The sequence below is a fragment of the Schistocerca cancellata genome, chromosome 6, assembly GCF_023864275.1.
Source record: "Schistocerca cancellata isolate TAMUIC-IGC-003103 chromosome 6, iqSchCanc2.1, whole genome shotgun sequence".
Lineage (NCBI taxonomy): Eukaryota > Metazoa > Arthropoda > Insecta > Orthoptera > Acrididae > Schistocerca > Schistocerca cancellata.
This window is the reverse complement of record NC_064631.1, coordinates 562,377,325-562,402,063: the sequence shown is the minus strand read 5'-3', so window position 1 is coordinate 562,402,063 and position 24,739 is coordinate 562,377,325. Positions and strand designations below refer to the sequence as shown.

The 24,739-nt window shown below is 41.2% G+C and overlaps 1 protein-coding gene across 1 annotated transcript in view; it reads right to left on the bottom strand.

Annotated features, from left to right (window-relative positions):
* Nucleotides 1–3,877: 3,877 nt before the first annotated feature.
* The window catches only part of LOC126191556 (pachytene checkpoint protein 2 homolog), a 35,222-nt gene continuing 14,360 nt past the window's right edge, over nucleotides 3,878–24,739 (bottom strand). Inside the window, exons 4-9 of the mRNA XM_049932469.1 lie at nucleotides 5,670–5,897; nucleotides 5,374–5,567; nucleotides 5,133–5,286; nucleotides 4,930–5,057; nucleotides 4,518–4,743; nucleotides 3,878–4,281 (exon numbers count right to left, since the gene is read on the bottom strand). Of these exons, the coding sequence (XP_049788426.1) occupies nucleotides 4,545–4,743; nucleotides 4,930–5,057; nucleotides 5,133–5,286; nucleotides 5,374–5,567; nucleotides 5,670–5,897 (903 nt within the window). The 3' untranslated portion in view covers nucleotides 3,878–4,281; nucleotides 4,518–4,544. The remainder of the gene's footprint in view (nucleotides 4,282–4,517; nucleotides 4,744–4,929; nucleotides 5,058–5,132; nucleotides 5,287–5,373; nucleotides 5,568–5,669; nucleotides 5,898–24,739) is intronic.

Below are 24,739 nucleotides of genomic sequence, written 5' to 3'. Positions count from 1 at the left end.
TAATAACGAGTATCAAAACAGGTACAGGGATTAGTGAACACAGGGTTCTCATAGCAAGCTTAAATAATTTAACCCCCAAATCCTCCAAAATAAAGGAAAAATATACCTATTCAAAAAAGGAGACAAAAATCCACTTGACACTTTGCTGAGATACAATCTCCACTCCTTCCGAAGTAATGATATAAGTGTACGCCAGATGTGGCTTGAATTCAAAAAAATGGTTCAAATGGCTCTGAGCACTATGGTACTTAACTTCTAAGGTCATCAGTCCCCTAGAACTTAGAACTACTTAAACCTAACTAACCTAAGGACATCACACATATCCATGCCCGAGGCAGGATTCGAACCTGCGACCGTAGCGGTCACGCGGTTCCAGACTGTAGCGCCTTTAACCGCTTGGCCACACCGGCCGGCGTTTGAATTCAGAGAAGTAGTATCAGCAGCAATTGAGGGATTTATACCAAATAAATTAACAGCAGAACTGTTCCTCCTTGATACACAAAACGGGTCAGAACACTGTTGCAGAAACAATGAAACAAACATGCCAAATTTAAACAGATGCAAAATCCCCAAGATTGGTGACCTACAGAAGCTCGAAATTTAGCACGCACTTCAATGCAAGACGCTTATAATAGTTTCTACAACAAAGCTTCGTCTCGAAACCTGGCAGGAAACCCAAAGATTCTGGTCATATGTGAAGTATGTTATCAACAAGAAACAATCAATGTCTTCTCTGTACGATAGTAATGGAGATACTATCGAAGACAGTGCTGCCAAAGCAGAGTTACTAAACACAGCCTTCTGAAATGCCTTAACAAAAGAAGACTAAGTAAATATTCCAGAATCTGAACCAAGAATGGCTGCCAACAAGAGTAACATAGAAGTAAATATCCTTGGAGTAGTGAAGCAACTTAAATCACTTAATAAAAGCAAGTCTTCTGGTTCAGACTGTATACCAATTAGGTTCCTTTCAGAGTGTGCTGATGCATTAGCTCCATACTTAACAATCATACACAACCATTCGCTCAATGAAAGATCCGTACCCAAACAATGGAAAGTTGCACAGGTCACACCAATATTCAAGAAAGAGAGTAGGAGTAATCTACTAAATTACAGGCTCATATCATTAACGTCGATATGCAGCAGGATTCTGCAACATATACTGTGTTCAAACATTAAGAATTACCTAGAAGAAAATGGTCTATTGACACACAGTCAACATAGGTTTAGAAAACATCATTCTTGTGATTTATTCAAATGAAGTGTTGAGTGCTATTGACAAGGGATTTCAGATCGATTCTGTATTTCTGGATCTCCAGAAGGCTTTTGACACTGTACCACACAAGGGGCTTATAGTGAAACTGTGTGCTTATGGAATATTGTCTCAGTTATGTGACTGGATTAATGACTTCCTGTCAGAGAGGTCACAGTTCAAAGTAATTGATGGAAAGTCATCGAGTAAAATAGAAGTTATTTCTAGTGTTCCTCAAGGTAGTGTTATATGCCCTTTGCTGTTCCTTATCTACATAAACGATTTGGGAGACAATCTGAGCAGCTGCCTAAGGTTGTTTGCAGATGACGTTGTCATTTATCGGCTAATAAAGTCATCAGAAGATCAGAACAACTGCAAAATGATTTAGAAGAGATATCTGTAGGGTGTGAAAATTGGCAATTGACCCTAAATAATGAAAAGTGTGACATTATCCACATCAGTGCTACAAGGAATCCATTAAACTTCAGTTATACGATAAATCAGTCAAATATAAAGGCCGTAAATTTAACAAAATACCTAAGAATTACAATTATGAACAACTTAAATTTGAAGGAACACAAAGAAAATGTTGTGGGGGAAGGCTAACCAAAGACTGCATTTTATTGGCTGGGCACTTAGAAAAATGGTTCAAATGGCTTTGAGCACTACGGGACTTATCATCTGAAAGTCATCAGTCCCCTAGAACTTAGAACTACTTAAACCTAACTAACCTAAGGACATCATAAACACCCATGCCCGAGGCATGATTCGAACCTGTGATCGCAGCAGTCGCGCGGTTCTGGACTGAAGCGCCTAGAACTGCTCGGCCACCGCAGCCAGCGACACTTAGAAAATGTAACAGATCTACTAAGGAGTCTGCCAACACTACGCTTGGTCGTCGTCTTTTAGAATACTGCTCTGTGGTGTGGGTCCTAACCAGACAGGACTGACTGAGTACATCAAAAAAATTTCAAAGAAGGGCAGCACGTTTTGTATTATCGCGAAATATAGGAGAAAGTGTCACTGAAATGATACAGGATTTGGGCTGGACATCATTAAAAGAAAGGCGTTTTTCATTGCGATGGAATCTTCTCACAAAATTCCAATCACCAATTCTCTCCTCCAAATGCAAAAATATTTTGTCGAGACCAACCTACATAGGGAGAAACGATCACCACAATAAAATAAGAGAATCCAGAGCTCGTACGGAAAGATACACGTGTTTGTTCTTTCCATGCACTATAGATTGGAATAATATAGAATTGTGAAGGTGGTTCGATGAACCCTCTGCCAGGCACTTGAATGTGATTTGCAGAGTATACATGTAGATGAAGATGTAGATGTAAAACTCCTCTGACAATTGATGTGGCGAGTAACAGAACTGTTAACATGAAAGGCGCAAATACTGTAACTATAAACACAAGTGCACAGAAAAAAAAGAACTACACTATTGTCCTTTCATGTTGTGCTGGCAGTACTAAACTTAGTCCAATGATCATCTTCAAGTACAACACAATGCCAAAACCATCTGAAATACCACGGTGTTCGCGTACACGAGAAGAGTCGGATGGACGGCGCTGGTATGAAATTATGGATTAACAGTGTGTGGAAGAGAAGAAAAAATGCTTTATTGAAAACAGAGCTTGCTGTTATTGTGGGAGGACTGACTTCAAAATTGCAACCTCTTGATGTCTCGATCTAGAGTGAGAGAAAACATTATTATTAAATCTTTCAAGAAGTGCGGCAAAGTAATGCTCTTGATAGTAGTGAAGACCATCTTATGTACGAAGAGGATAATGATGATTTTTGACAAAGAGGAAGAGGAGGAGGAGGAAGAGGAAGAGGAAGAAGAAGAAGAAGAAGAAGAAATTTCTGATTATGATTTTTGGTGATTTTAAAGGTTAGTTCAGTTTTATAAACAGGGGAATTTTGTTAGTCTGGCTTTGTTATACAGTAATAAAAATGGTGAAATTACTTTTAAAAAAATTAGAAATTAAAGTTCATCTTATAAACCGTAGACTACAGTATGTAGCGAAAAATGTGAAATATAACACAAATAAACATGGAAACAATATGTATGTATGTATGTACAACAATGAATAAAAACACAGAAATCCCATATTATATATCAACCAATGTACGAGTCTAGTGTTTTATTCTACAATACACAGTGAATGAACATCTAATGTGCAGGAGTGAAGTTAAGTAAATGTGCGCACAATTAAAAATTTATGCTTTTGTCCATGATCTGTGCCAAATTTTATATAGCCTACTGAGTTTCGTGTATTCTGGCAACTTACCCAATTTGGAAAATTATTTTAGTCCCACGCAATTCCATTCTAGCAAGTTTTATTGTATAAAACCAGGGGAGAGTTTACCGTGTCTCCTGCACAGGTAGACAAGTTGGACGAAGTGCATATAACTTAAATAAGCACAGTTGGAGATGGGCAGCTAGCTAGATAGATAGATACACAGTCAGAGACCAGAGAAGGGAGGGAGATGTACATTAGTGTGAAGTTTGACAAAAATTTTGTGAAGAAGAAGCTCATCCCCATAGTTAAATGACATTTGCATGTAACATCTGAGAAATATTTAGAGCCCACTGCGTGAAGAAGCGAAGTTAAAAATTATAGTAGCCTCAATTAAACAGTTAGCACAGTTCTCTAGCAATGTCAAAGACATTACATATTCACATTTCACAACTCAGTATTTTTCAGTAGCTTTCATTCAAGCAATTTACCAATTTCAAATGGAAGACATCAAAATTCTAAGTCTTATCTAATGGTTTCCAGTAAAATTTCTTCCCTTTTTTTTAGAATAAACATTTGTCTCTTTAATTTACTTATACAACAGACTTCACTAGATGTACAATATTTTGATCTTACATGTAAAAATATTACACTTTGTCACAATTTAACACACACTTCACCATTTGTAGCTCATATGCATATGCTGCAGACAGTAAAAATCTCATTTTACTGCAAGCTTATATTTCACATGTTATCTACCAAGAAATGGTGCATAAGTACCTGCAAGGAAACCAAGATAATTTATTAGTTATCTGTAGATAAATTATGAACAAGCAAAACACTATTTGTACAAATTCTAGAAACAATTTTTTTCAATTCATTTTCTCCTGCTTTTAATATATTTACAGTCTACCTCACAATCAAAATATTAGCAGCAGTTGTTAGCACATTTGACAAATGTGCTTTATTGCAATAACGCAACAAAGAAAAGTAAAAAAGGTATTGTTAGTGCTCACCTAAAAAAGGGAAACAGTGTGGTTTCATTATCCAACATAGTTGCAACCACTATTTTTATGTGGTACTCCTCCAAAGGAAAATTTTTGGTCCTGTAACTGTTTCAATACAGTTTTTTCCATTGCTTCAAGGAATTCTTCCAATGACGTTGTTTGTTTCTGAATATAGTACGAATGTGCTAAAAATGGAATTTTTCTGAGTGATCTTCCACTTAGACCTTCACTTTTCCTGGAGAAACGAATAAGCCAAAATGTCAATTATCCACAATTTACTGGAGTGCACTTACGATAGTTGAATTACAAAGAGACATGTCAGTTTCTAATATGAAATAATTTGTTTGTAATAGAATTTTACAGAGGCGTTTTTCATAGGATGTACTATTAACAAAATTCAGTTACGCTTTAATTTTCAAACCTGGCTATGTTAAGCAGGAACAAACTGTTTTTAGTGAGATTATTTTTTGTGCCTTCTGTAGATTCTGATGAGGACAACTGAAGCAACTTCAGGTTCATAAGGCTGTCATTGGATGCAATGATGCCAGTCTAAAACAAGAAGACAGTAAAAAAAAGAACATGAATTTATGTAAAAAGCAGACAGATATACTTCAAATAAATTACCCTTTGAAGTTCTTCAATACAAGAAAAAAATATTTTATATATTGCAAATGGTGAAGGCGGCCCAATGTACTGTTTTATGTCAGCACGGTCCACAAATGCTGTGTCTATTGCCCCAGTCACATTGGATGTTGCTAAAACTAATACATTGCGATACCTGTTGTGATTAAAAAGAGAGAGTACATGAAAAGGAATGTTAAGGAAGACCCATAAACATACTCCTGATATCATTGAGTCAATTTACCTTTGTATCTGATCAATCTGTGTCAGAACGGCATTGACTACTCGAATAGAGTCAGAAGGCTCAGTACCTGCAAGAGCAGATTTCCTAGCATGTGTTAAGCTTTCCACCTCATCAATCAACACACAAACAAGGGCATTAGGATTTTCAATATATTCTTGAATCTTGGAGAACATCTTGGTCACCAGTTTACCACTCTGTAAATGATCAGTAAATGTACAATATTGAACAGTTTCTTCTTTTTCTTAGTAAGCTAATAAAAACCAACAAATGTCCATGAATATACATAAAATCAATACCTCTGAAAACCACTTAGAAAATAAGCTGTGGCTGTTGATTTCAATAAATTCTCCGTGCGTATATCGATGCCCCTGTCGAATGGCCAACTTCTGTGCAAGAGCTTTACACAATGAAGTTTTTCCTGTACCAGGAGGGCCATGTAGTAAAACTACACGATTCCATTTAATTATGTTCATATCTACTCCACTGTCAGAGAACAGTAAAGTTGTTTCCACAAAATTTAGTAACTGTAACACAAAAATGGAAAAGAATAACGCATAAATAATTTAACACTTTTCATAAGAAGTTGATTTCCAATAAATGGATAACATGATTTACAGCTTCCTGGACATTATGGAATGTTTCCAGTTCCATAGTACACTTCACGTACAGAAAATCACAAAAGTACACTCCTGGAAACGGAAAAAAGAACACATTGACACCGGTGTGTCAGACCCACCATACTTGCTCCGGACACTGCGAGAGGGCTGTACAAGCAATGATCACACGCACGGCACAGCGGACACACCAGGAACCGCGGTGTTGGCCGTCGAATGGCGCTAGCTGCGCAGCATTTGTGCACCGCCGCCGTCAGTGTCAGCCAGTTTGCCGTGGCATACGGAGCTCCATCGCAGTCTTTAACACTGGTAGCATGCCGCGACAGCGTGGACGTGAACCGTATGTGCAGTTGACCGACTTTGAGCGAGGGCGTATAGTGGGCATGCGGGAGGCCGGGTGGACATACCGCCGAATTGCTCAACACGTGGGGCGTGAGGTCTCCACAGTACATCGATGTTGTCGCCAGTGGTCGGCGGAAGGTGCACGTGCCCGTCGACCTGGGACCGGACCGCAGCGACGCACGGATGCACGCCAAGACCGTAGGATCCTACGCAGTGCCGTAGGGGACCGCACCGCCACTTCCCAGCAAATTAGGGACACTGTTGCTCCTGGGGTATCGGCGAGGACCATTCGCAACCGTCTCCATGAAGCTCGGCTATGGTCACGCACACCGTTAGGCCGTCTTCCGCTCACGCCCCAACATCGTGCAGCCCGCCTCCAGTGGTGTCGCGACAGGCGTGAATGGAGAGACGAATGGAGACGTGTCGTCTTCAGCGATGAGAGTCGCTTCTGCCTTGGTGCCAATTATGGTCGTATGCGTGTTTGGCGCCGTGCAGGTGAGCGCCACAATCAGGACTGCATACGACCGAGGCACACAAGGCAAATACCCGGCATCATGGTGTGGGGAGCGATCTCCTACACTGGCCGTACACCACTGGTGATCGTCGAGAGGACACTGAATAGTGCACGGTACATCCAAACCGTCATCGAACCCATCGTTCTACCATTCCTAGACCGGCAAGGGAACTTGCTGTTCCAACAGGACAATGCACATCCGCTTGTATCCCGTGCCACCCAACGTGCTCTAGAAGGTGTAAGTCAACTACCCTGGCCAGCAAGATCTCCGGATCTGTCCCCCATTGAGCATGTTTGGGACTGGATGAAGCGTCGTCTCACGCGGTCTGCACGTCCAGCACGAACGCTGGTCCAACTGAGGCGCCAGGTGGAAATGGCATGGCAAGCCGTTCCACAGGACTACATCCAGCATCTCTACGATCGTCTCCATGGGAGAATAGCAGCCTGCATTGCTGCGAAAGGTGGATATACACTGTACTAGTGCCGACATTGTGCATGCTCTGTTGCCTGTGTCTATGTGCCTGTGGTTCTGTCAGTGTGATCATGTGATGTATCTGAGCCCAGGAATGTGTCAATAAAGTTTCCCCTTCCTGGGACAATGAATTCACAGTGTTCTTATTTCAATTTCCAGGAGTGTATTTTCTCCCTTCTTGCAAGAAAAAGATGAGTGGAAAAGAAAAGAAAGATCAGCTGCTCTAGGTGGATAAAAATACTGACTTTCCATTATGCTGCATTTAGTGATGCAAAATAAGTACATGCAATTATATAATTCATCACAAAGCATCTTTGCTAGGATAAAAGAAGACCTGTACCCAAGCAAAGGCATGTGGACATGGACTTGCAAAGCATATTAAGGTACAAAAAGGATTTTCATTTGGTTTACCTAAAACTGAGATTATGTGATTATTCCACTTCACAGTTCTGCAGGTTGCTACTCGCAGATGTTTGCGTGACTTGATCATTCTAGCTGCTGTTTTATAGAATGTGAAGTTAAACTGGAATTTTACTCATTAAAAGCATGACAGTAATCCACATTGTGATTTGGCACAATGATCATTTGACACCAACAACATAGCTATAACTGCACCAAAGACTTTCGGTATCACTAGTTCAAATGTTCAAAGGTTATTAAGATACAGTAACATTGCCACATGTTCAAAGACTATTAATGAACAAACAAATACTTTCACACTCTCCTGTAATGTTTTCTTTCATGAAGCTGACACAATGTCAACAAGTTTCATCATCAAATGCAACTTCAAAAATTTTAACCCTTTTGTAAGAACATAAGATGTCTGTATCCTGGTTGGTGTTTAACACATTCTAATCTCGTTATCCTCAACTAGTCAATGAATACAATGATGATGAGGGATGACATAATCAACTGTAAGATTTCAGGAAACCAATGTTTAATAACTCATAGAAACTAAAACTGTCTTTGATCACAGATTTCTGTATTTAAGTAAACTGACTGCATTAAATAAAGAAACAGGCAATCAAAAACTGCTTTAGTTTCTATGAATATAATGATACTGTATGTCTGTGTGTTTAGATTTCTCACAAAATCTTGATCCGTTAATAAACTTGGGCATTTCACGTAATTTCAGTTAGGAACTAACGTTTAAACAATTGTAACTTCTTTCAAAAGCCAAGTGATCTGGAAGTAAAGCCTGTAGTCACATACTCAACTTCCATTGAAGAGAGAGCAACACATTAATCTGGCTTAATTTTCCACCTAAGCTGACCACCTAGACTTGAGAATAACACCACGTGTTGACTATCTCATGTACTTGTCTTCAGTACGATTAGTGTCACTTGAAATTTCGATATTTGTATCTACTCTACCATCAGACTTATCTTCATCTACAATTGTTAATATAACACATCTAAGTATTCATTTCAGCAATACATTCTGCATCAGTATCACTGAATACTGGATTCTCTAAGCAACATTAATGACATGTAAGAAAACTCTCAACACAGTTCAGCAATAAATGGAATGAGGTGATTCGCCAACTATCCACCCTGTTTCAAGCTAACAATTTTGCGTCCTTCATGTTATATTTCTATAAAATTCACTTCATCTATGCAAAATGATGTATCTGAATAAATTTGTCAAACTTCTTCATTATAATCTCATGCAGTAATAATCAAAATCAACAGCAGCAGCATCTACAGTAACCTGAAAACAATTAGCCAACTGTCAAATAAATTTACTATGTGAATCAGCACAGCCCATAAGAGGTCATCAATATGAAAAAGCAGTACTATGTTTACACTGTAAAACAAACGGAAACAGATCAGCACAGCTCTCCAACTAATTAAATTCACTGAGAAATTCAACGGAACATTTGTAACATCAGTTTGAAGCTTGCTTCAAACCATATTTTTTCAGCAAGTTACATACATGTCCTGCACCATTATCATAGGCCAATGGCCGATGGATGTACATTTCCTCCAAAATACTGGTGACAAATGCAGTATTTACATCAAACTGTTTCACATACCAATCATGTCGAATTGCAACATCCAAAAGAGCTCTCACCATCTCTCAGATCTTGCTACAGAACTATATATGTTTCAAAATGAACTATTCAAGATTATTGTGTATACCCTTCTGACACCAATCAAGCCTTGACGACCTACATCTATAGTCTGCAAACCACTGAAGTGTATAGCATAAGGTGGTTCCCATTGCGCCAATTATTAGGACAGGAAGAATGATTGCTTAAATGTCTCTGTATGCATTGTAAGTAGTTTAATCCTGTCTCAAGGTTCCTACACAAGTTATACATAGGTGGTTGCATACATTTCCAGATTCCTCAAATTTGGTTCTTGATACTTTATAAGTATGTTTTCAACGGTTAATCTGTGTCAATCTTCAAGTTCCTGCCAGTTCAGTTCAGTTTTCCCGATATCTCTGTGGTGCTCTCCTACTGATCAAACACATTTGTGACTATTCAAGCTGCCATACTTTCTATACTCTTTGTTAGTCCTATTTGGTGTCAGTCATGCCTTGCAGTACTCCAGAATGATTCACATAAGTGTTTTGTAAGCTATCTCCTTTGTAGACAGATTTTTTTTTCCCCCTACTATCTACCAATGAATCTAACTGACACCTGCTCTACCTATAAAATGAGACTATATGAATATTCCATTTCATATCCTTACACATGTCACACAAAGGTATTTGTATGAGTTAATTGACTGTGACTCATTGACACTGTTATTGCAGGACACTACTGTTTCTCGTTTTGTGAAGAGACAATTTTACATTTCTGAAAATTTACAGCATGTTGCCAATCATTGCTGCATTCTGAAAACTTAACTTGTGGCAATGTGTGAGCAGCTTTTTTTCAGGCAATACCTAATTATAATTAACTGCATCATCTGGGAAATTTCTGATGTTACTATTAATACTGTCTGTGAGATTATTAATATTCAACAAGAAAAGCAAGGGTGCCAACACATTTCTCTGGAGCACACCAGAAGTTAAGATGGTTGGTTGGTATAAAAGGGGGAGAAAGGAACCAAGCTGTGAGGTTGTTGGTCCCTTGTTCGCAGTAAAACAATTAGCCAAGAAAAAGAAGAAAACAAAGAAGAAGTACGCCACGGCAGCAGGAGAAAGGAAGAACCAGAAGAACGCCAGAAGGACAACAAACATTACGACAGACAAAACAGGACACGAAAACCACAGAAAGACGCAAGAAACAAGGAGAAGAGACTAATAACAAAAAAGCAGATTACCATGGCTGGCTGACCATGAGAATAAAAAAGGAGAAGCCAGCCACTCTGCACCACATTAAAATCTCCACCCTAAAAGTCCTAGGGTGACTTTTAGGGTGGAGGACACAGAGGGACAAATGACATGCACTAAAACTCAGATCAAATGATAAAACCCACCCTCACGAATAAAACGGAAAACTAAACCTGCTGTTAAGGCACTGTCGCCCAACACTGATGGTAGGGTCCTGAGAAAGTTAAAAAGTCCACTGCAAAGCAGCTAAAAGTGGGCAGCCCAGCAAGAGGTGGATGACTGTCATTTGGGAACCACAGCGACACTGAGCTGGGTCCCTGCAACAGAGGAGCTAACCGTGTGTGAGCCACGCACGGTCAATGCGCAGCCAACAAAAGACAACTGAATCCCTGTGAGAAGATTGCAGGGAAGACTTCCACACATTCGCAGTCTCCTTAATGACATGCAGTTTGTTGTGCATACTGTTATGCCACTCCGTCTCCCAAAGCCGAAAAACCTTGCGGTTTAAGACAGAATGCAGGTCAGTTTCAGAGATGCCCATCTCCAGGAGTGGTTGCAATGTAGCCTGTTTGGCCAGCGTGTCAGCAAGTTTGTTGCATGGGATTCTGACATGTCTTGGGGTCCACATAAACACCACTGAACAACGGGACCGTTCCAGGGCTTAGCCGGACTCCTGAATGGATGCTACCAAAGGATGGAGAGGGTAGCACTGGTTGATAGCTTGTAGGCTGCTCAAGGAGTCAATACACTGGAGAAATGACTCGGCAGGGCACGAGCGGTTGTGCTCAAGAGCACGAGATATGGCTGCCAGCTCTGCAGCGAAAACACTGCAGCCATCTGGCATGGAGTGCTGTTCAATATGTCCTCCATGAACACACGCAAAGCATATGCGACCATCAGCCATTGAGCCGTTGGTGTAAACAACTTCAGAACACGGGAACATGTCAAGAATCGAGAGGAAGTGACAGCGGAGTTAACGGAGTCCTTAGGCGCCATGCAAAAGGTCCAGACGAAGCTTCTGCCAAAGTGTACACCATGGAGGTGTACGGGAATGGACCTCAAGTAGAGGTGGTAAAGGGATGGACTCCAGTTTGGACAGAAGGGATTGCACGCGAACCGCAATCATGAGCCCTGACCTGGGCCACTGATGCAGAGATGAACTGCCACGGGTGAGAAAAGAAGACAGTAATTCGGATGCTCAGGAGAACTACAAACATGTGCAACATAACTGGCAAGCAGTTGTACACGTTGGACCCTCAGTGGAAGGAATCCGGCCTCCACCAGGACACTGGTCACCGGACTCTTTCCAAAAACTCCCGTCGGTTGGCGAACGCCACAGTGGTGCACTGGTTGAGTAAACGCACCGCTGAGGGTTCTGCCAAACCGTAAACCAGACTCCAATAGTCAAGGCGAGATTGAACAAGGGCTCTGTAGAACTGCAGCAGCGTAGAGCGATCTGTACCTCAGTTAGTGGTGCTCAGGCAGTGGAGGGCATTGAGATGCTGCCAGCACTTCCACTTAAGCTGATGAAGGCAGGTAACCAAGTCAATCAGGCATCAAAAACCAGTCCTAAGAATCGATATGTCTCCACTACAGTGAGTGGATCGTCATTAAGATAATGTCTGGTTCTGGATGAACGGTGCGTCACTGACAGAAATGCATGAAACACAACTTCGTGGCTGGAAATTGAAAGCCTGGGCTAGAGCCCATGACTGCGCCTTGTGAATGGTTCCCTGTAGGCACCGTTCACCAACACCAGTACTGGAGGAGCAATACGAAATGCACATGTCATCTGCATACAGATAAGGGGAGACCAACAGTCCTACAGCTGCTGCTAGGCCGTTAATGGCCACTAAAAATAGAGATACACTCAGTACAGAACTTTGCGGAATGGCATTTTCCTGAATACGGGGAGAACTGTGGGAGACATCAACTTGGACAATGAAAGTACGGAGCGACAAGAAGTGCTGGATAAAAATCGGGAGCACGCCCCAGAGACCCCACTCATACAATGTGGCATGGATATGATGGCGCCAGGTCGTGTCGTATGCTTTAGGAAAGTCAAGAAAGATGGCAACTTGGTGTTGGCATCTGGAAAAGGCTGTTCGGATGGCAGAATCGAGGGGCACAAGATTATCAGTGGCAGAGCGACCCTGGCAGAAGCCGCCCTCACATGGAGCCAGTAGAACACGTGACTCCAGGACCCATTCCAACTGCCGACACACCATACTTCCAGCACCTTACAGAGAATGTTGGTGAGGCTGATGAGCCAATAGCTACACACATCAAGCAGATATTTACCAGGTTTTAGCACCGGAATGATAGTGCTCTCCTGCCATTGTGGTGGAAAGATGCCATCGCACCAGATCGGATGAAGATGACGAGGAGATATCGATTGTAGGCAGATGAGAGATGTTTAATCATCTGTATGTGGATCTGATCCATCCCAGGAGCTGTGTCGGGGCAACGTGCAAGGGCACTGAGGAGCTTCCACACTGTAAATGGGGTGTTATAGGGTTCACTGTGGCGTGTAGTGAATGAAAGGACTTTCCTTTCCATCTGGAGTTTGAGGATACGAAAATCTGATGCAGAGGCTAGAGCATAGTGCTCATCAAAGTGCTTGCCAATCATGTCTGCATAGGTAGAGATCATGCTATTGATGTTAACACCAGGGTCACCTGTCTATGTCTGGTACCCAAAAAGATGCCTGATCTTCATCCAGACTTGGGAAGGTGACGCATGGCACACAATGGTCAACATGTACCTCTCCCAACACTCCTGTTTCCGTCATTTTATAAGCAGGTGAATGACGGCATGGAGCGCTTAAAGGCTATTAGGTGCCCTCGGGAAGGGTGCCGTTTACCGTATTTACTCAAATGTAAGCCGCACTCGAATCTAAGCTGCACATGAAATATGAGACTCGAAATAAGGGGGAAAAAAATTCCCAAATCGAAGCCGCACCTGAAATTTTAGACTCGAAATTCAAGGGGAGAGAAAAGTTTTAGGCCACACCTCCAAATCGAAATAAAGTTGGTCCATTGTAATATGAGACACAATTTAGGTTGAATGAATGACGATACAGCCACAGTCTAACATAATGTTAGACTGTGATACAGCTACAGTAGTTTGGTTCGAGTCGAAAGCTTAGCAGTTAAGCTTTACCAGGTCAGGCTATGCGTCAGGCGCTTCGTCCGTATTTATACGGATACCATTCCTTTTTCACGTGCTTCGTCTGGTTTGAATCGATTGCTTATTTTGCTTTGATCTGATAAGTGCCGTTTTCAATGTTATAGGTGTTTACGTCAGTCACTCTAAGCTGAAAATGCATTACTATACTGTGTCATGCATTGTTTGTCGCATTCTGATAGTGCGTGTTTACGGCCTGTCGCTGCTCGCGACATGGCTTGCTTTTGTGCGCGCTACCGCCGCCTACAATTAAAAACAAGAGAGGAATCGTCACATTAGCAAAACAATGGCAAGAGACTGCTATTTGTTGTTACTTACACTGCTGTTTTCTTTGACAATGATCAACAAGAACCAAATAATAGACTGCGTATGATATAACATGTTCTGAACGAGAGTTTGGCGAAAATTTTTCTCCGTTTGAAAATCTTTGCGGCCGCTTCTTTAGTACATCAAATTCTGCACAGAAATTAGTCATCTTAGATTTAAAAATCTAGTCAGTTGCCGTGCTTCATTTCTGACTGTATCACTATTAGGCATAAGAGTAATACGAATATAAACATGACACGATACGTATATTCTTCCGCGTTTGCTGTTGTCTCACTCTAGTTTCGTAGTTTATTTGACAGACAGGATTTAAATGAGATAGAAGCAAACACGAAAGAATACATGGCAAAATGTTTATATTCGTATTATTCTTGTGGTGAAGAGAATACTGCATGTGATTCAAATTTCATCAGGTTCCTATTAGCAACCATCTCTTCTCACAGGTAGGAAAAATTTCAGAACGTAGAGTTGGCCATATTGACAAAAATCCCAGTATTACCAGTCGGATTTTCGTAGTACATTGAAATTCGAAGATGAACAATACGGAATTTGTATTTACTTCGTTGGATAATGTATGAAAATGCAGTGGTCGAAACTCAGGTGGAGAAAAATGCTCGTCTTCCAATTTTTTTTTTTAATTTTATTTACTGACGCAGAGGTTTTGGCGCCAGTATTTATCTTTGTGCCTACAAAGGATGCCTGTGTAGCGCTACATACATTCGACGGCAGAAGTTAGTTGTGGCGGCACCTATCAACATTTTTCAGAACTTCCGCTTACTTTGCACTCGATTCTAAGCCGCAGGCGATTTTTTGGATTACAAAAACCGGAAAAAAAGTGCGGCTTAGATTCGAGTAAATACGGTATGCCGCCGTAGAGCTCTCCGACACTCCTTCAGTGCCTCAGCGACTTCCGGCAACCACCAAGGAACTATCTTTCGCTGGTGGCACCCTAGAGAATGAGGAATCCAGTTTTCCACGTCATAAGCGATCATTGTAGTGACCTGCTCAATCACAACATCGATGGCACCGTGTGAGGGAGATTCAACAGTGACAGCAGGGGTGAAGGCTTTCCAACCTGCCTTGTTTAAAACCCATCTGGGTAGGCGAACGAGGGCATGACACCAGGGGAGTGACAGGAAGATGGGGAAGTGGTCACTACCACACAGGTCGTCATGTGCTCTCCAGTGGATAGATGGGAGAAGTCCTAGGCTGCAAACTGATAAATCAAAGGCCAAGTAACTACCATGAGTCACACTGAAATGTGTGGCGGCCCCAGTATTTAAAAGGAAGAGGTCGAGTTGAGACAGTAAATTTTCGACATCTCTGCCACGGTCAGTAAGCATGGTGCTACCCCACAAGGGGTTACGGGTGTTAAAATCTCCCGAAAGTAGAAAAAGGTTTAGGGAGTTGATCAATCAGTGCAGCCAATATGTTCAGGGGTACTGCACCATCTGGAGGGAGATATACATTGCAGACAGTTATTTCCTGTATCATCTGTATCCTGACATCCACAGCTTCAAGAGGAGTCTGAAGGGCCACAGGTTCACTACATACTGAGTTCAGGATATAAAGGCAAACTCCACCTGACACTTTATTATATTCGCTATGGTTCTTGTAATATCCCCTGTAGCCACGAAGGACAGGGGTTGGCATTGCCGGGAACCAGGTTTCCTGGAGAGCAATGCAAAAACCAGGTGTAAAGTTTAACAGTTGCCATAGCTCAGCCAGGTCGTGGAAAAAACCTCCGCAATTACACTAAAGGATGAAGTGATTGTGACACTGGAAAGGCATGAAACACTCAATGAGGCCTCAGAGTCACCTGCTGCCACCAACTAATTTCCTGAATAGGCTATATCCATTGTGTCTGAGAGTCGGGCGAGATCTAGGTCCTCAGTGGATCCCAGAATCTTCACCTCATCCTCAGACAGAACTGAAGGGGTTACACCTGTTCTCATAGCAGCAGCATAGGTCATAGCCACTGGATGTAGGTGCCCAAATTTCCTCTTAGCCTCAGTCTAGGTCAGTCAGGTCTTGCAGTCCATAATTTTCCTTTCTTGCTATAAAATCCTGCAGTCTGGTGAGCAAGGGGAATGATGCTCTCCACAGCTGACATGGATGGGAGGTGGGGCACATGGAATATTGGGATGGGATGGACGTCCACAATCTGGAGGTACAGCAGGAAGACATGTGGCCGAACTTCCAGCACTCAAAGCACCGCATTGGGGGAGGGATATATGGCTTGACATCACAGTGGTAGACCATCACCTTGACCTTCTCGGGTAATGTGTCACCCTCTAAGACCAAGATGAGGGCACTGGTGGCAACCTTATTATCCCTTGGACCCCAATGGACGCGTCGGACGAAATGAACTCCTCGTCACAATAAGTTGGCGCGCAGCTTGTTGGCAGACTGCAAAAGAAGGTCCCTGTGGAATATAATACCCTGGACCATATTTAAGCTCTTATGAGAGATGATGGTAACGGAAACATACCCCAATTGTCACAAGCGAGTAATACCCATGACTGGACAGAGGATGCCGTTTTTATCAAGACTGACCCTGACCACATTTTGGACAAGCCCTCCACCTCCCCAAACTTGTCCTCTAAATGCTCTACAAAAAACTGAGACTTCGAGACAAAGGAGACCCCATCAGCTCTCAAACATATGAGGTACTGGGGTGAATAAGGTTCACTGCCTTACTTAGCCTGGCATTCCTCCCATGATGTGGCCAGGGAGGGGAACAATTTAGGATCATACTTCCTTGCATTGCACTGAGACTTGGAACACTTAGAGACTGCTGGCGTTTGCTCACCAGCAAGTGATGACATGGTATGCGTCATCTGCCCTGATGGCACCCATTCTGACCAGTGGCACTCCCCACGGGCGAAACCCAGCTGCAGCAAAGGCCACCTGGCAGTATGGCCATTGCAGGGAGTCCCGCTGGTATCTATTCCTTGGCATATGTGGGGAGTTAACGGCACAGGCATCAGCAGAGCGATACCTGCACAGTCATGGGGCTACAATCAACAAGGTATATGATGGCCCCACCACGACGGACTGGCTACTGTGCTGGATATGAGGTGCAAAGAATTCCTTGGTCATGGTCAGCACAGAAAACGACACTGCATAGTGGGTGGAGGGAAACACACCCAGGAAGGTGTCTCCTCGCCCAAGAGATGGAAGATGAGTGGGACTGCAATGCCACGACAAAAAAGTGGGCTAAGGATCTCAATCAACGATGTACACGATGCACCATGTAAGGCACACTTCCCCAATTGGCTCCATCTTCGGGAAAATTTTGAAAAATGGTCAAACCCTCACATCACATAAAGGTCAAAAGGTGTGAGACTCCTTTTAGTCACCTCTTACAGCAGGCAGGACTACGTCGGGCCTAATCTAAGCCCCGGGCCCGCAGGGGGGAGAACTTCAGAAGTTACTTCTGCAGCTGTAGATTCCACTCCATACAACATGCTACTTTCTCTGGACCAAGAAATCCTCTAGTCACAAATTTCACATGATACCCCATACTATAATGTTTTCAATACAAAGCACAGGTACTGTGGTGTTTCATACCACTACAGAGTGGGTGATGTGAAACATTTGCACATGTTTATTATCAGACAAATGACACACACACACACACACACACACACACACACACACACACACACAGGCTGTCAATGACAGGGAGTAATCTCCGGCCAATCATGCTGATTGGCACACAATAGTCAATTTGGAAAAATGTAAGTGTCACAAATTGCAGAAGTGTGATCCACATTCTGAACAGCTCTTTACTTGCTACTTTGCCACACAACTTGTGTTGCTGAATTTGGTTATAATTTCAGGCATCTTGTTGCATCATTAATTTTGATTTCATGAGCTGCCCAGACGAGCAGAATTTGTCATTTTTTTCTCCAAACAGGTATCTCCCCAGAGTGTTATATTCATTTTGTAGTTCGACTTTTAGAGAACCTTTCTGTTCACTTCACTGTGATTTATATTAATCATTAGAAAAAATAACTGTTGTCTTAGATCTCAATGATCCTCACTGTTCTATTTTTTAATGGCTAGACAACCCACTACTAATTAATATAACCTCTTGTACACTTAATTTGTTGTTCTCAGTGTGCTTTTGTTGAGTGCAGTGGCAAAACTCAGTGATCAATTATATTAAGAATTCAGAGAAAATGATGAGCATTGCACTCACTCATCTTGCATTATCAAAGATTTGGTTCATAATGAGCATCGCACTTGTGCTCGTCGAGTCAGATCTTGGATGCATCCAGATGCAGCTATCAAAGTTTTCGTAAAATTGCACTGTTGTTGAAATTGTTTACAACCAGAAACCGTAACATCAACTGTAATGCCAGGCATGATGGAAAGAAGGCAGTTGCACCAGCCAAATAAGCCCATAAAAGGGAGATCTATGAAAGCCCCAATATCATGCCGAACATCAAACCTGAAATTATAAAAGCCCAAGGGCAGTGAAATTTTTGCAGGCAACTGGGCTGCCAGAAGAACTGTGGAGAACAATACACTGGAAGGCAGCTGAATGGCTGTCACATTTCCTCAATAACATCACTGAAGAGAAGAAGACAGCAGCCAAATGGACATACAGCATTAAAGGCCCAATTTGTAAACAAAAGGAGAAAACAGCTGAATGCTCAAACTATATTCTTGTACACCCACTTTACAATGATTTTCTTAGAGTTCATCATAGACAGTAGAGTACACATGGTTCTCACTGTTACCACCCATCAGTGTGGTTTTGTGAAGATCTGTGGAATCATCAATGCTATCCATTCAGATCACTTGCTTATTGAGAATCAATGTTAGAAGTCTCCACCTAAAAAAGGCTTTTTACCTAATTCCATATGCTCTCATGTAGTTTTTCCTCTGAGATGGTCTCTTCATTATAATACTGAACAGTCACCAGAGATATTCAGAAATTAGCATCTTTGACACTGCTGTGTGCTAACAATATTGTTCTGACTGCTGAAGTCAGTAACAAACTTCAATGGTAAGTCCAAGTATGGAAGAACTGCCTTGAACAGTATGGAGCACACCTCAGTATAATGAACAGTGAACACCTGTTGACGAATGCAAATAATACTGACAACATCAAGATCAACAGCAAACATATCTGCTGAAAATTGCTCTCTGCTTGATCTTCAACTAACATAGCTCAAAAAATCACAGCCAGCAGCTCACTCATTCCTGAAACCACAAATCACATTAGCAATATGTGAGTTAAATTGTGGGCAATGATTGTTGCACTTTGTCCTAAGATTATCTCATACTGACTCAATTTGAAAGTATACTGATCTTCAATCCGCCCAACTGACCTTTACGGAGCAGAATGTTGGACCTCAACAAAAGCAGCACGGCAACGACTTGCTGTAACAGAAATCAAAATGCTTCAGAATATACCTTGTCTGACACATCATGATTATGTAACCAATAATAAAATTCAGAAGTGGTAAGGAGTGAAACTTATCACTGAGAACACGGGGAAAACCTGTGTATGGTGGTAAGGACACATAATTTTAGAAGACCAACAAACAATCGCAAAATATGTGTTTTCACTGAAAGTCAATGGTAAGCAACTTATTGGTATACTGAGGCAATGTTGACTATTCACCCACCATGTAAACTTCAAGACAGTGGGTCTTCACTCTCATCAAGCACAAGTTTGTGCGCACTAAAGACACAGAGCCAAAAGGTAGAAGGCTGTGCGGAGAAAGTGCAACAGTATCTTTTCATCTGGGCAGCTAATGAAATCAACGTTAATGACACAACAAGACACCACAAATAATAACCAAATTATGCTACACAAGTTGCATTGCGAAACAGGCAAGTAAGCAGCTATATTGTGGGACAAACACTGAAGGAACAATTTCAATCTAAGCATGTATATACAAAAAAACTTGCTTCAAATTGCAGATACATGTTCACTGCCCGGTATGCTGTGAAATCCTCAAATCACAGAACTGTATCGTGCCTCTAGATAAACCAAAACATAATAGCACAGCCTTTTAATAAACTGGAGTATTGACCAATATTTTTTTCTGGCAGCTATGGAAATGTTGCACCTGTATCAAGTGAATGCAGATGGCTAAAGAAGTCATCTGGGCTGACTTGAAACAACTGCATCACTTCAGCTGCTGCCAAACACACGTAACCACACAGCACTCCACTTCATCTTTAGCCTGTGCTGTTTTATTTTACACCCCTCAAATGATGTACTACAGTGGTGTGGCACAAGGTTTTCATTTTACTAAAAGTAGTCAAGTCTGTCAAATTTCTTCTCTCCTCTGAACAATTTGGGACCTCTTCATTATTTATCCAACTTACCCATTTACTCTTCAGCTTTCTTCTGCAGCACCACAGTTTGAAAGCTTCATTTCTCTTCTTGTTTGCAGTGTCAATGTCTAAGTTCCACTTCCGTTCAGCACCATGCTCCGAACCAATATTTCCTAACACTTAAATCTGTAAGTTATTTGCCATTAAAATATTTCTCTTTTCCACGAACATTTTTCTTATTATTGCCAGTCAACACTTAATAGCCTCTTTACTTCTTTGTTGCTCAAATTGGAAAACTTATCTACTACTTCCAGCTCATTTCCTGAACCACTTCATTCAGTATGGCCTGAGTTAATTTGACTACATTCCACTAACTCACTTTTTTTTACCTTTACATTTACCTTATACTCTCTTTTCCACTCTGTTCAACCGATCTTTCATGTCCTCTGCCTTCTCTGACAGAATTAAAAAGCCAATGGCAAAAATTAAACTTTTGTCTCTTCCCCCTGAATTTTAATACCCTTCCAAAATTTCTCCTTAGTTTTCTCTACACTTGCTCAACATATAGAATGAATAACACCAGTGATAGGGTGACTGTTTAAATGCCTCCATGCGCACTGGAATTAATGTAATGCGGTTCTCATGATATGTACAGGTGCGATAAGTAGGGGGCTATAGTATATTTCTAGAGACTATATTTAAAACCATTTTTTGATCTTTTATAAGTATGCTTTCACAGAGTAGTGTAAGTTTATCTTCACAATTCAATCATTTCAGTTTCTTCAACACCTCTGTGTCACTCTCCCATGGATCAAACAAACCTGTGACCAATTTTGACACCTCTATATTCAAGACTGATTTGCAATACCAGATTGGTGATCAACTGTTTACTTGTTTAAGCAACTGGCTAAATGACACCAGAACTTTAGTGATGAGCCTTCCATGTTATGAGATAAATATATTTACTGTATGTACATCAGATAAGGATTCTGAATAAAGCACATGTGCACGGAATTATAAGTTTTGCATGACAATTCATTACAGCATCTACTTCCCTTGCAAATTTGTTTCCTTTATTCTGGACACACATTCAAGATGACCTTTGTTAACATGCAAACGGAAAACTCAGTGGACGGAGTATGCTGGATGGCTTCATACAACTTACTGCGGCACTAGGTTCAGTGCCACAGCTTATGAAAGACGTACCAATGGAATATTGTTCGTTATAGCAGTTCTACAGCAATGACTGTAGCTCTTCAAATTCTAGGTTTCAGTGGAGGTTGTGCAAGTCACTTACTCCTCCCTAAGTGTGCCTGGACAGGCTCTTCCAATTCCGGGTTGACAATGGAGATTGTGCAAGAGATTTCAGTCTCCCTGAGTCTGCGTAGATAACATAATTACTTCGAACATTGTGGTTTGCCAGTGGAGAAACTGAAGATTAAGTACTGTGGTCCCAGAGACTGTACCAGCCATGTGCTCTTGCTACCATGCTGGTGCAACTGTGATAAGCGTGTGTGCAAACAACAGTGATGCGTGTGACATTTTGCAATGATAATTTTCTGCCACTGCAAGATGTTGTCCTCACAGGTTTTCTCAATAATACTGACCAGACAATTCTAAGCATTTTATGTTCCATATGGTGTGTGTATATGGGTAGCTTTGAGGGATGAAGTAGTGAAGGCAGCAGAGGATCAAGTAGGTAAAAAGACGAGGGCTAGTAGAAATCCTTGGGTAACAGAAGAAATATTGAATTTAATTGATGAAAGGAGAAAATATAAAAATGCAGTAAATGAAGCAGGCAAAAAGGAATACAAACGTCTCAAAAATGAGATCGACAGGAAGTGCAAAATGGTTAAGCAGGGATGGCTAGAGGACAAATGTAAGAATGTAGAGGCTTATCTCACTAGTACGAACATCAAGAGCTCAGATGGAAACCCAGTTCTAAGCAAAGAAGGGAAAGCAGAAAAGTGGAAGGAGTATATAGAGGATCTATACAAGGGCGATGTACTTGAGGACAATATTATGGAAATGGAAGAGGATGTAGATGAAGATGAAATGGGAGATACGATACTGCGTGAAGAGTTTGACAGAGCACTGAAAGACCTGAGCCGAAACAAGGCCCCGGGAGTAGACAACATTCCATTAGAACTACTGACAGCCTTGGGAGAGCCAGTCCTGGCAAAACTCTACCATCTGGTGAGCAAGATGTATGAGACAGGCGAAGTACCCTCAGACTTCAAGAAGAATATAATAAATCCAATCCCAAAGAAAGCAGGTGTTAACAGATGTGAAAATTACCGAACAATCAGTTTAATAAGCCACAGCTGCAAAATACTAACACGAATTCTTTACAGACGAATGGAAAAACTAGTAGAAGCCGACCTCGGGGAAGATCAGTTTGGATTGGATTCCGTAGAAATACTGGAACACGTGAGGCAATACGGACCTTACGACTTATCTTAGAAGAAAGATTAAGGAAAGGCAAACCTACGTTTCTAGCATTTGTAGACTTAGAGAAAGCTTTTGACAATGTTAACTGAAATACTCTCTTTCAAATTCTGAAGGTGGCAGGGGTAAAATACAGGGAGCGAAAGGCTATTTACAGTTTGTACAGAAACCAGATGGCAGTTATAAGAGTCGAGGGACATGAAAGGGAAGCAGTGTTTGGGAAGGGAGTGAGACAGGGTTGTATTCTCTCCCCGATGTTATTCAATCTGTACATTGAGCAAGCAGTAAAGGAAACAAAAGAAAAATTCAGAGTAGGTATTAAAATCCATGGAGAAGAAATTAAAACTTTGAGGTTCGCCGATGACATTGTCATTCTGTCAGAGACAGCAAAGGACTTGGAAGAGCAGTTGAACGGAATGGATGGTGTCTTGAAGGGAGGATATAAGATGAACATCAACAAAAGCAAAACAAGGATAATGGAATGTAGTCGAATTAAGTTGGGTGATGCTGAGGGAATTATATTAGGAAATGAGACACTTAAAGTAGTAAAGGAGTTTTGCTATTTGGGGAGCAAAATAACTGATGATGGTCGAAGTAGAGAGGATATAAAATGTAGATTGGCAATGGCAAGGAAAGCGTTTCTGAAGAAGAGAAATTTGTTAACATCGAGTATAGATTTAAATGTCAGGAAGTCATTTCTGAAAGTATTTGTATGGAGTGTAGCCATGTATGGAAGTGAAACATGGACGGTAAATAGTTTGGACAAGAAGAGAATAGAAGCTTTTGAAATGTGGTGCTACAGAAGAATGCTGAAGATTAGATGGGTAGATCACATAACTAATGAGGAGGTATTGAATAGGATTGGGGAGAAGAGGAGTTTGGGGCACAACTTGACCAGAAGAAGGGATCGGTTGGTAGGACATGTTCTGAGGCATCAAGGGATCACCAATTTAGTATTGGAGGGCAGCGTGGAGGGTAAAAATCGTAGGGGGAGACCAAGAGATGAATACACTAAGCAGATTCAAAAGGATGTAGGTTGCAGTAGGTACTGGGAGATGATGAAGCTTGCACAGGATAGAGTAGCATGGAGAACTGCATCAAACCAGTCTCAGGACTGAAGACCACAACAACAACATGGTGTGTGTATCCCACACACTTGAGCAATATTCTAGGACAGATTACACAAGTGATTTGTAAGCGTAGAAGTGAAATGCTTTTTGGAAATCAAGAATTACTGCATCTACATGCAGAATGTCATACGAGAAAAGTGCAAGTTGGATAAATATATATCTAGTTCTGGACCTGCTGGTAAGTAGAGCACACACTTTTGAAGTATTCAGGGTATCTATAGGTGAAAATCTGGGGGGAAATAAACATAATATGCAGTCTCTAAAACAAATAGAGCAAATCTTTTCATTTTACATCATTACAAATAAGTTATTTGAAGAAATACAGCAGCCAGTCACCTTTATATGCTGAATTTATGCTAAGACATGTTTCAGGTTTTCAACTTGAATGAGCATTATTAAGTTCTATCTTCATCATTATTGTATTTGTGTAGACAGTATTTTTGTATGTGACAACCTGTCTTTTATTTGTTGTCATTTAACTATTTGTTTTTGATCTGTGCATGTATCATAGACGTTTATGTACACTCAGGTCCTGATGCGACATAGCATTCGCCATGTAACAGACTTACACTTCTGTATGGTGCATCAGTACACCAGTGTATATAGAAGTATATACAAATTCAACACTTGTGATTTAATTCAGCCAGATTCCATTACTGTTTCTTTGCTTCTGTTGATATTCACCTTATACTGCTGATCAATACACTATACATTCAATTCAACTTATTTTCAAAGTACTTTGCCATGT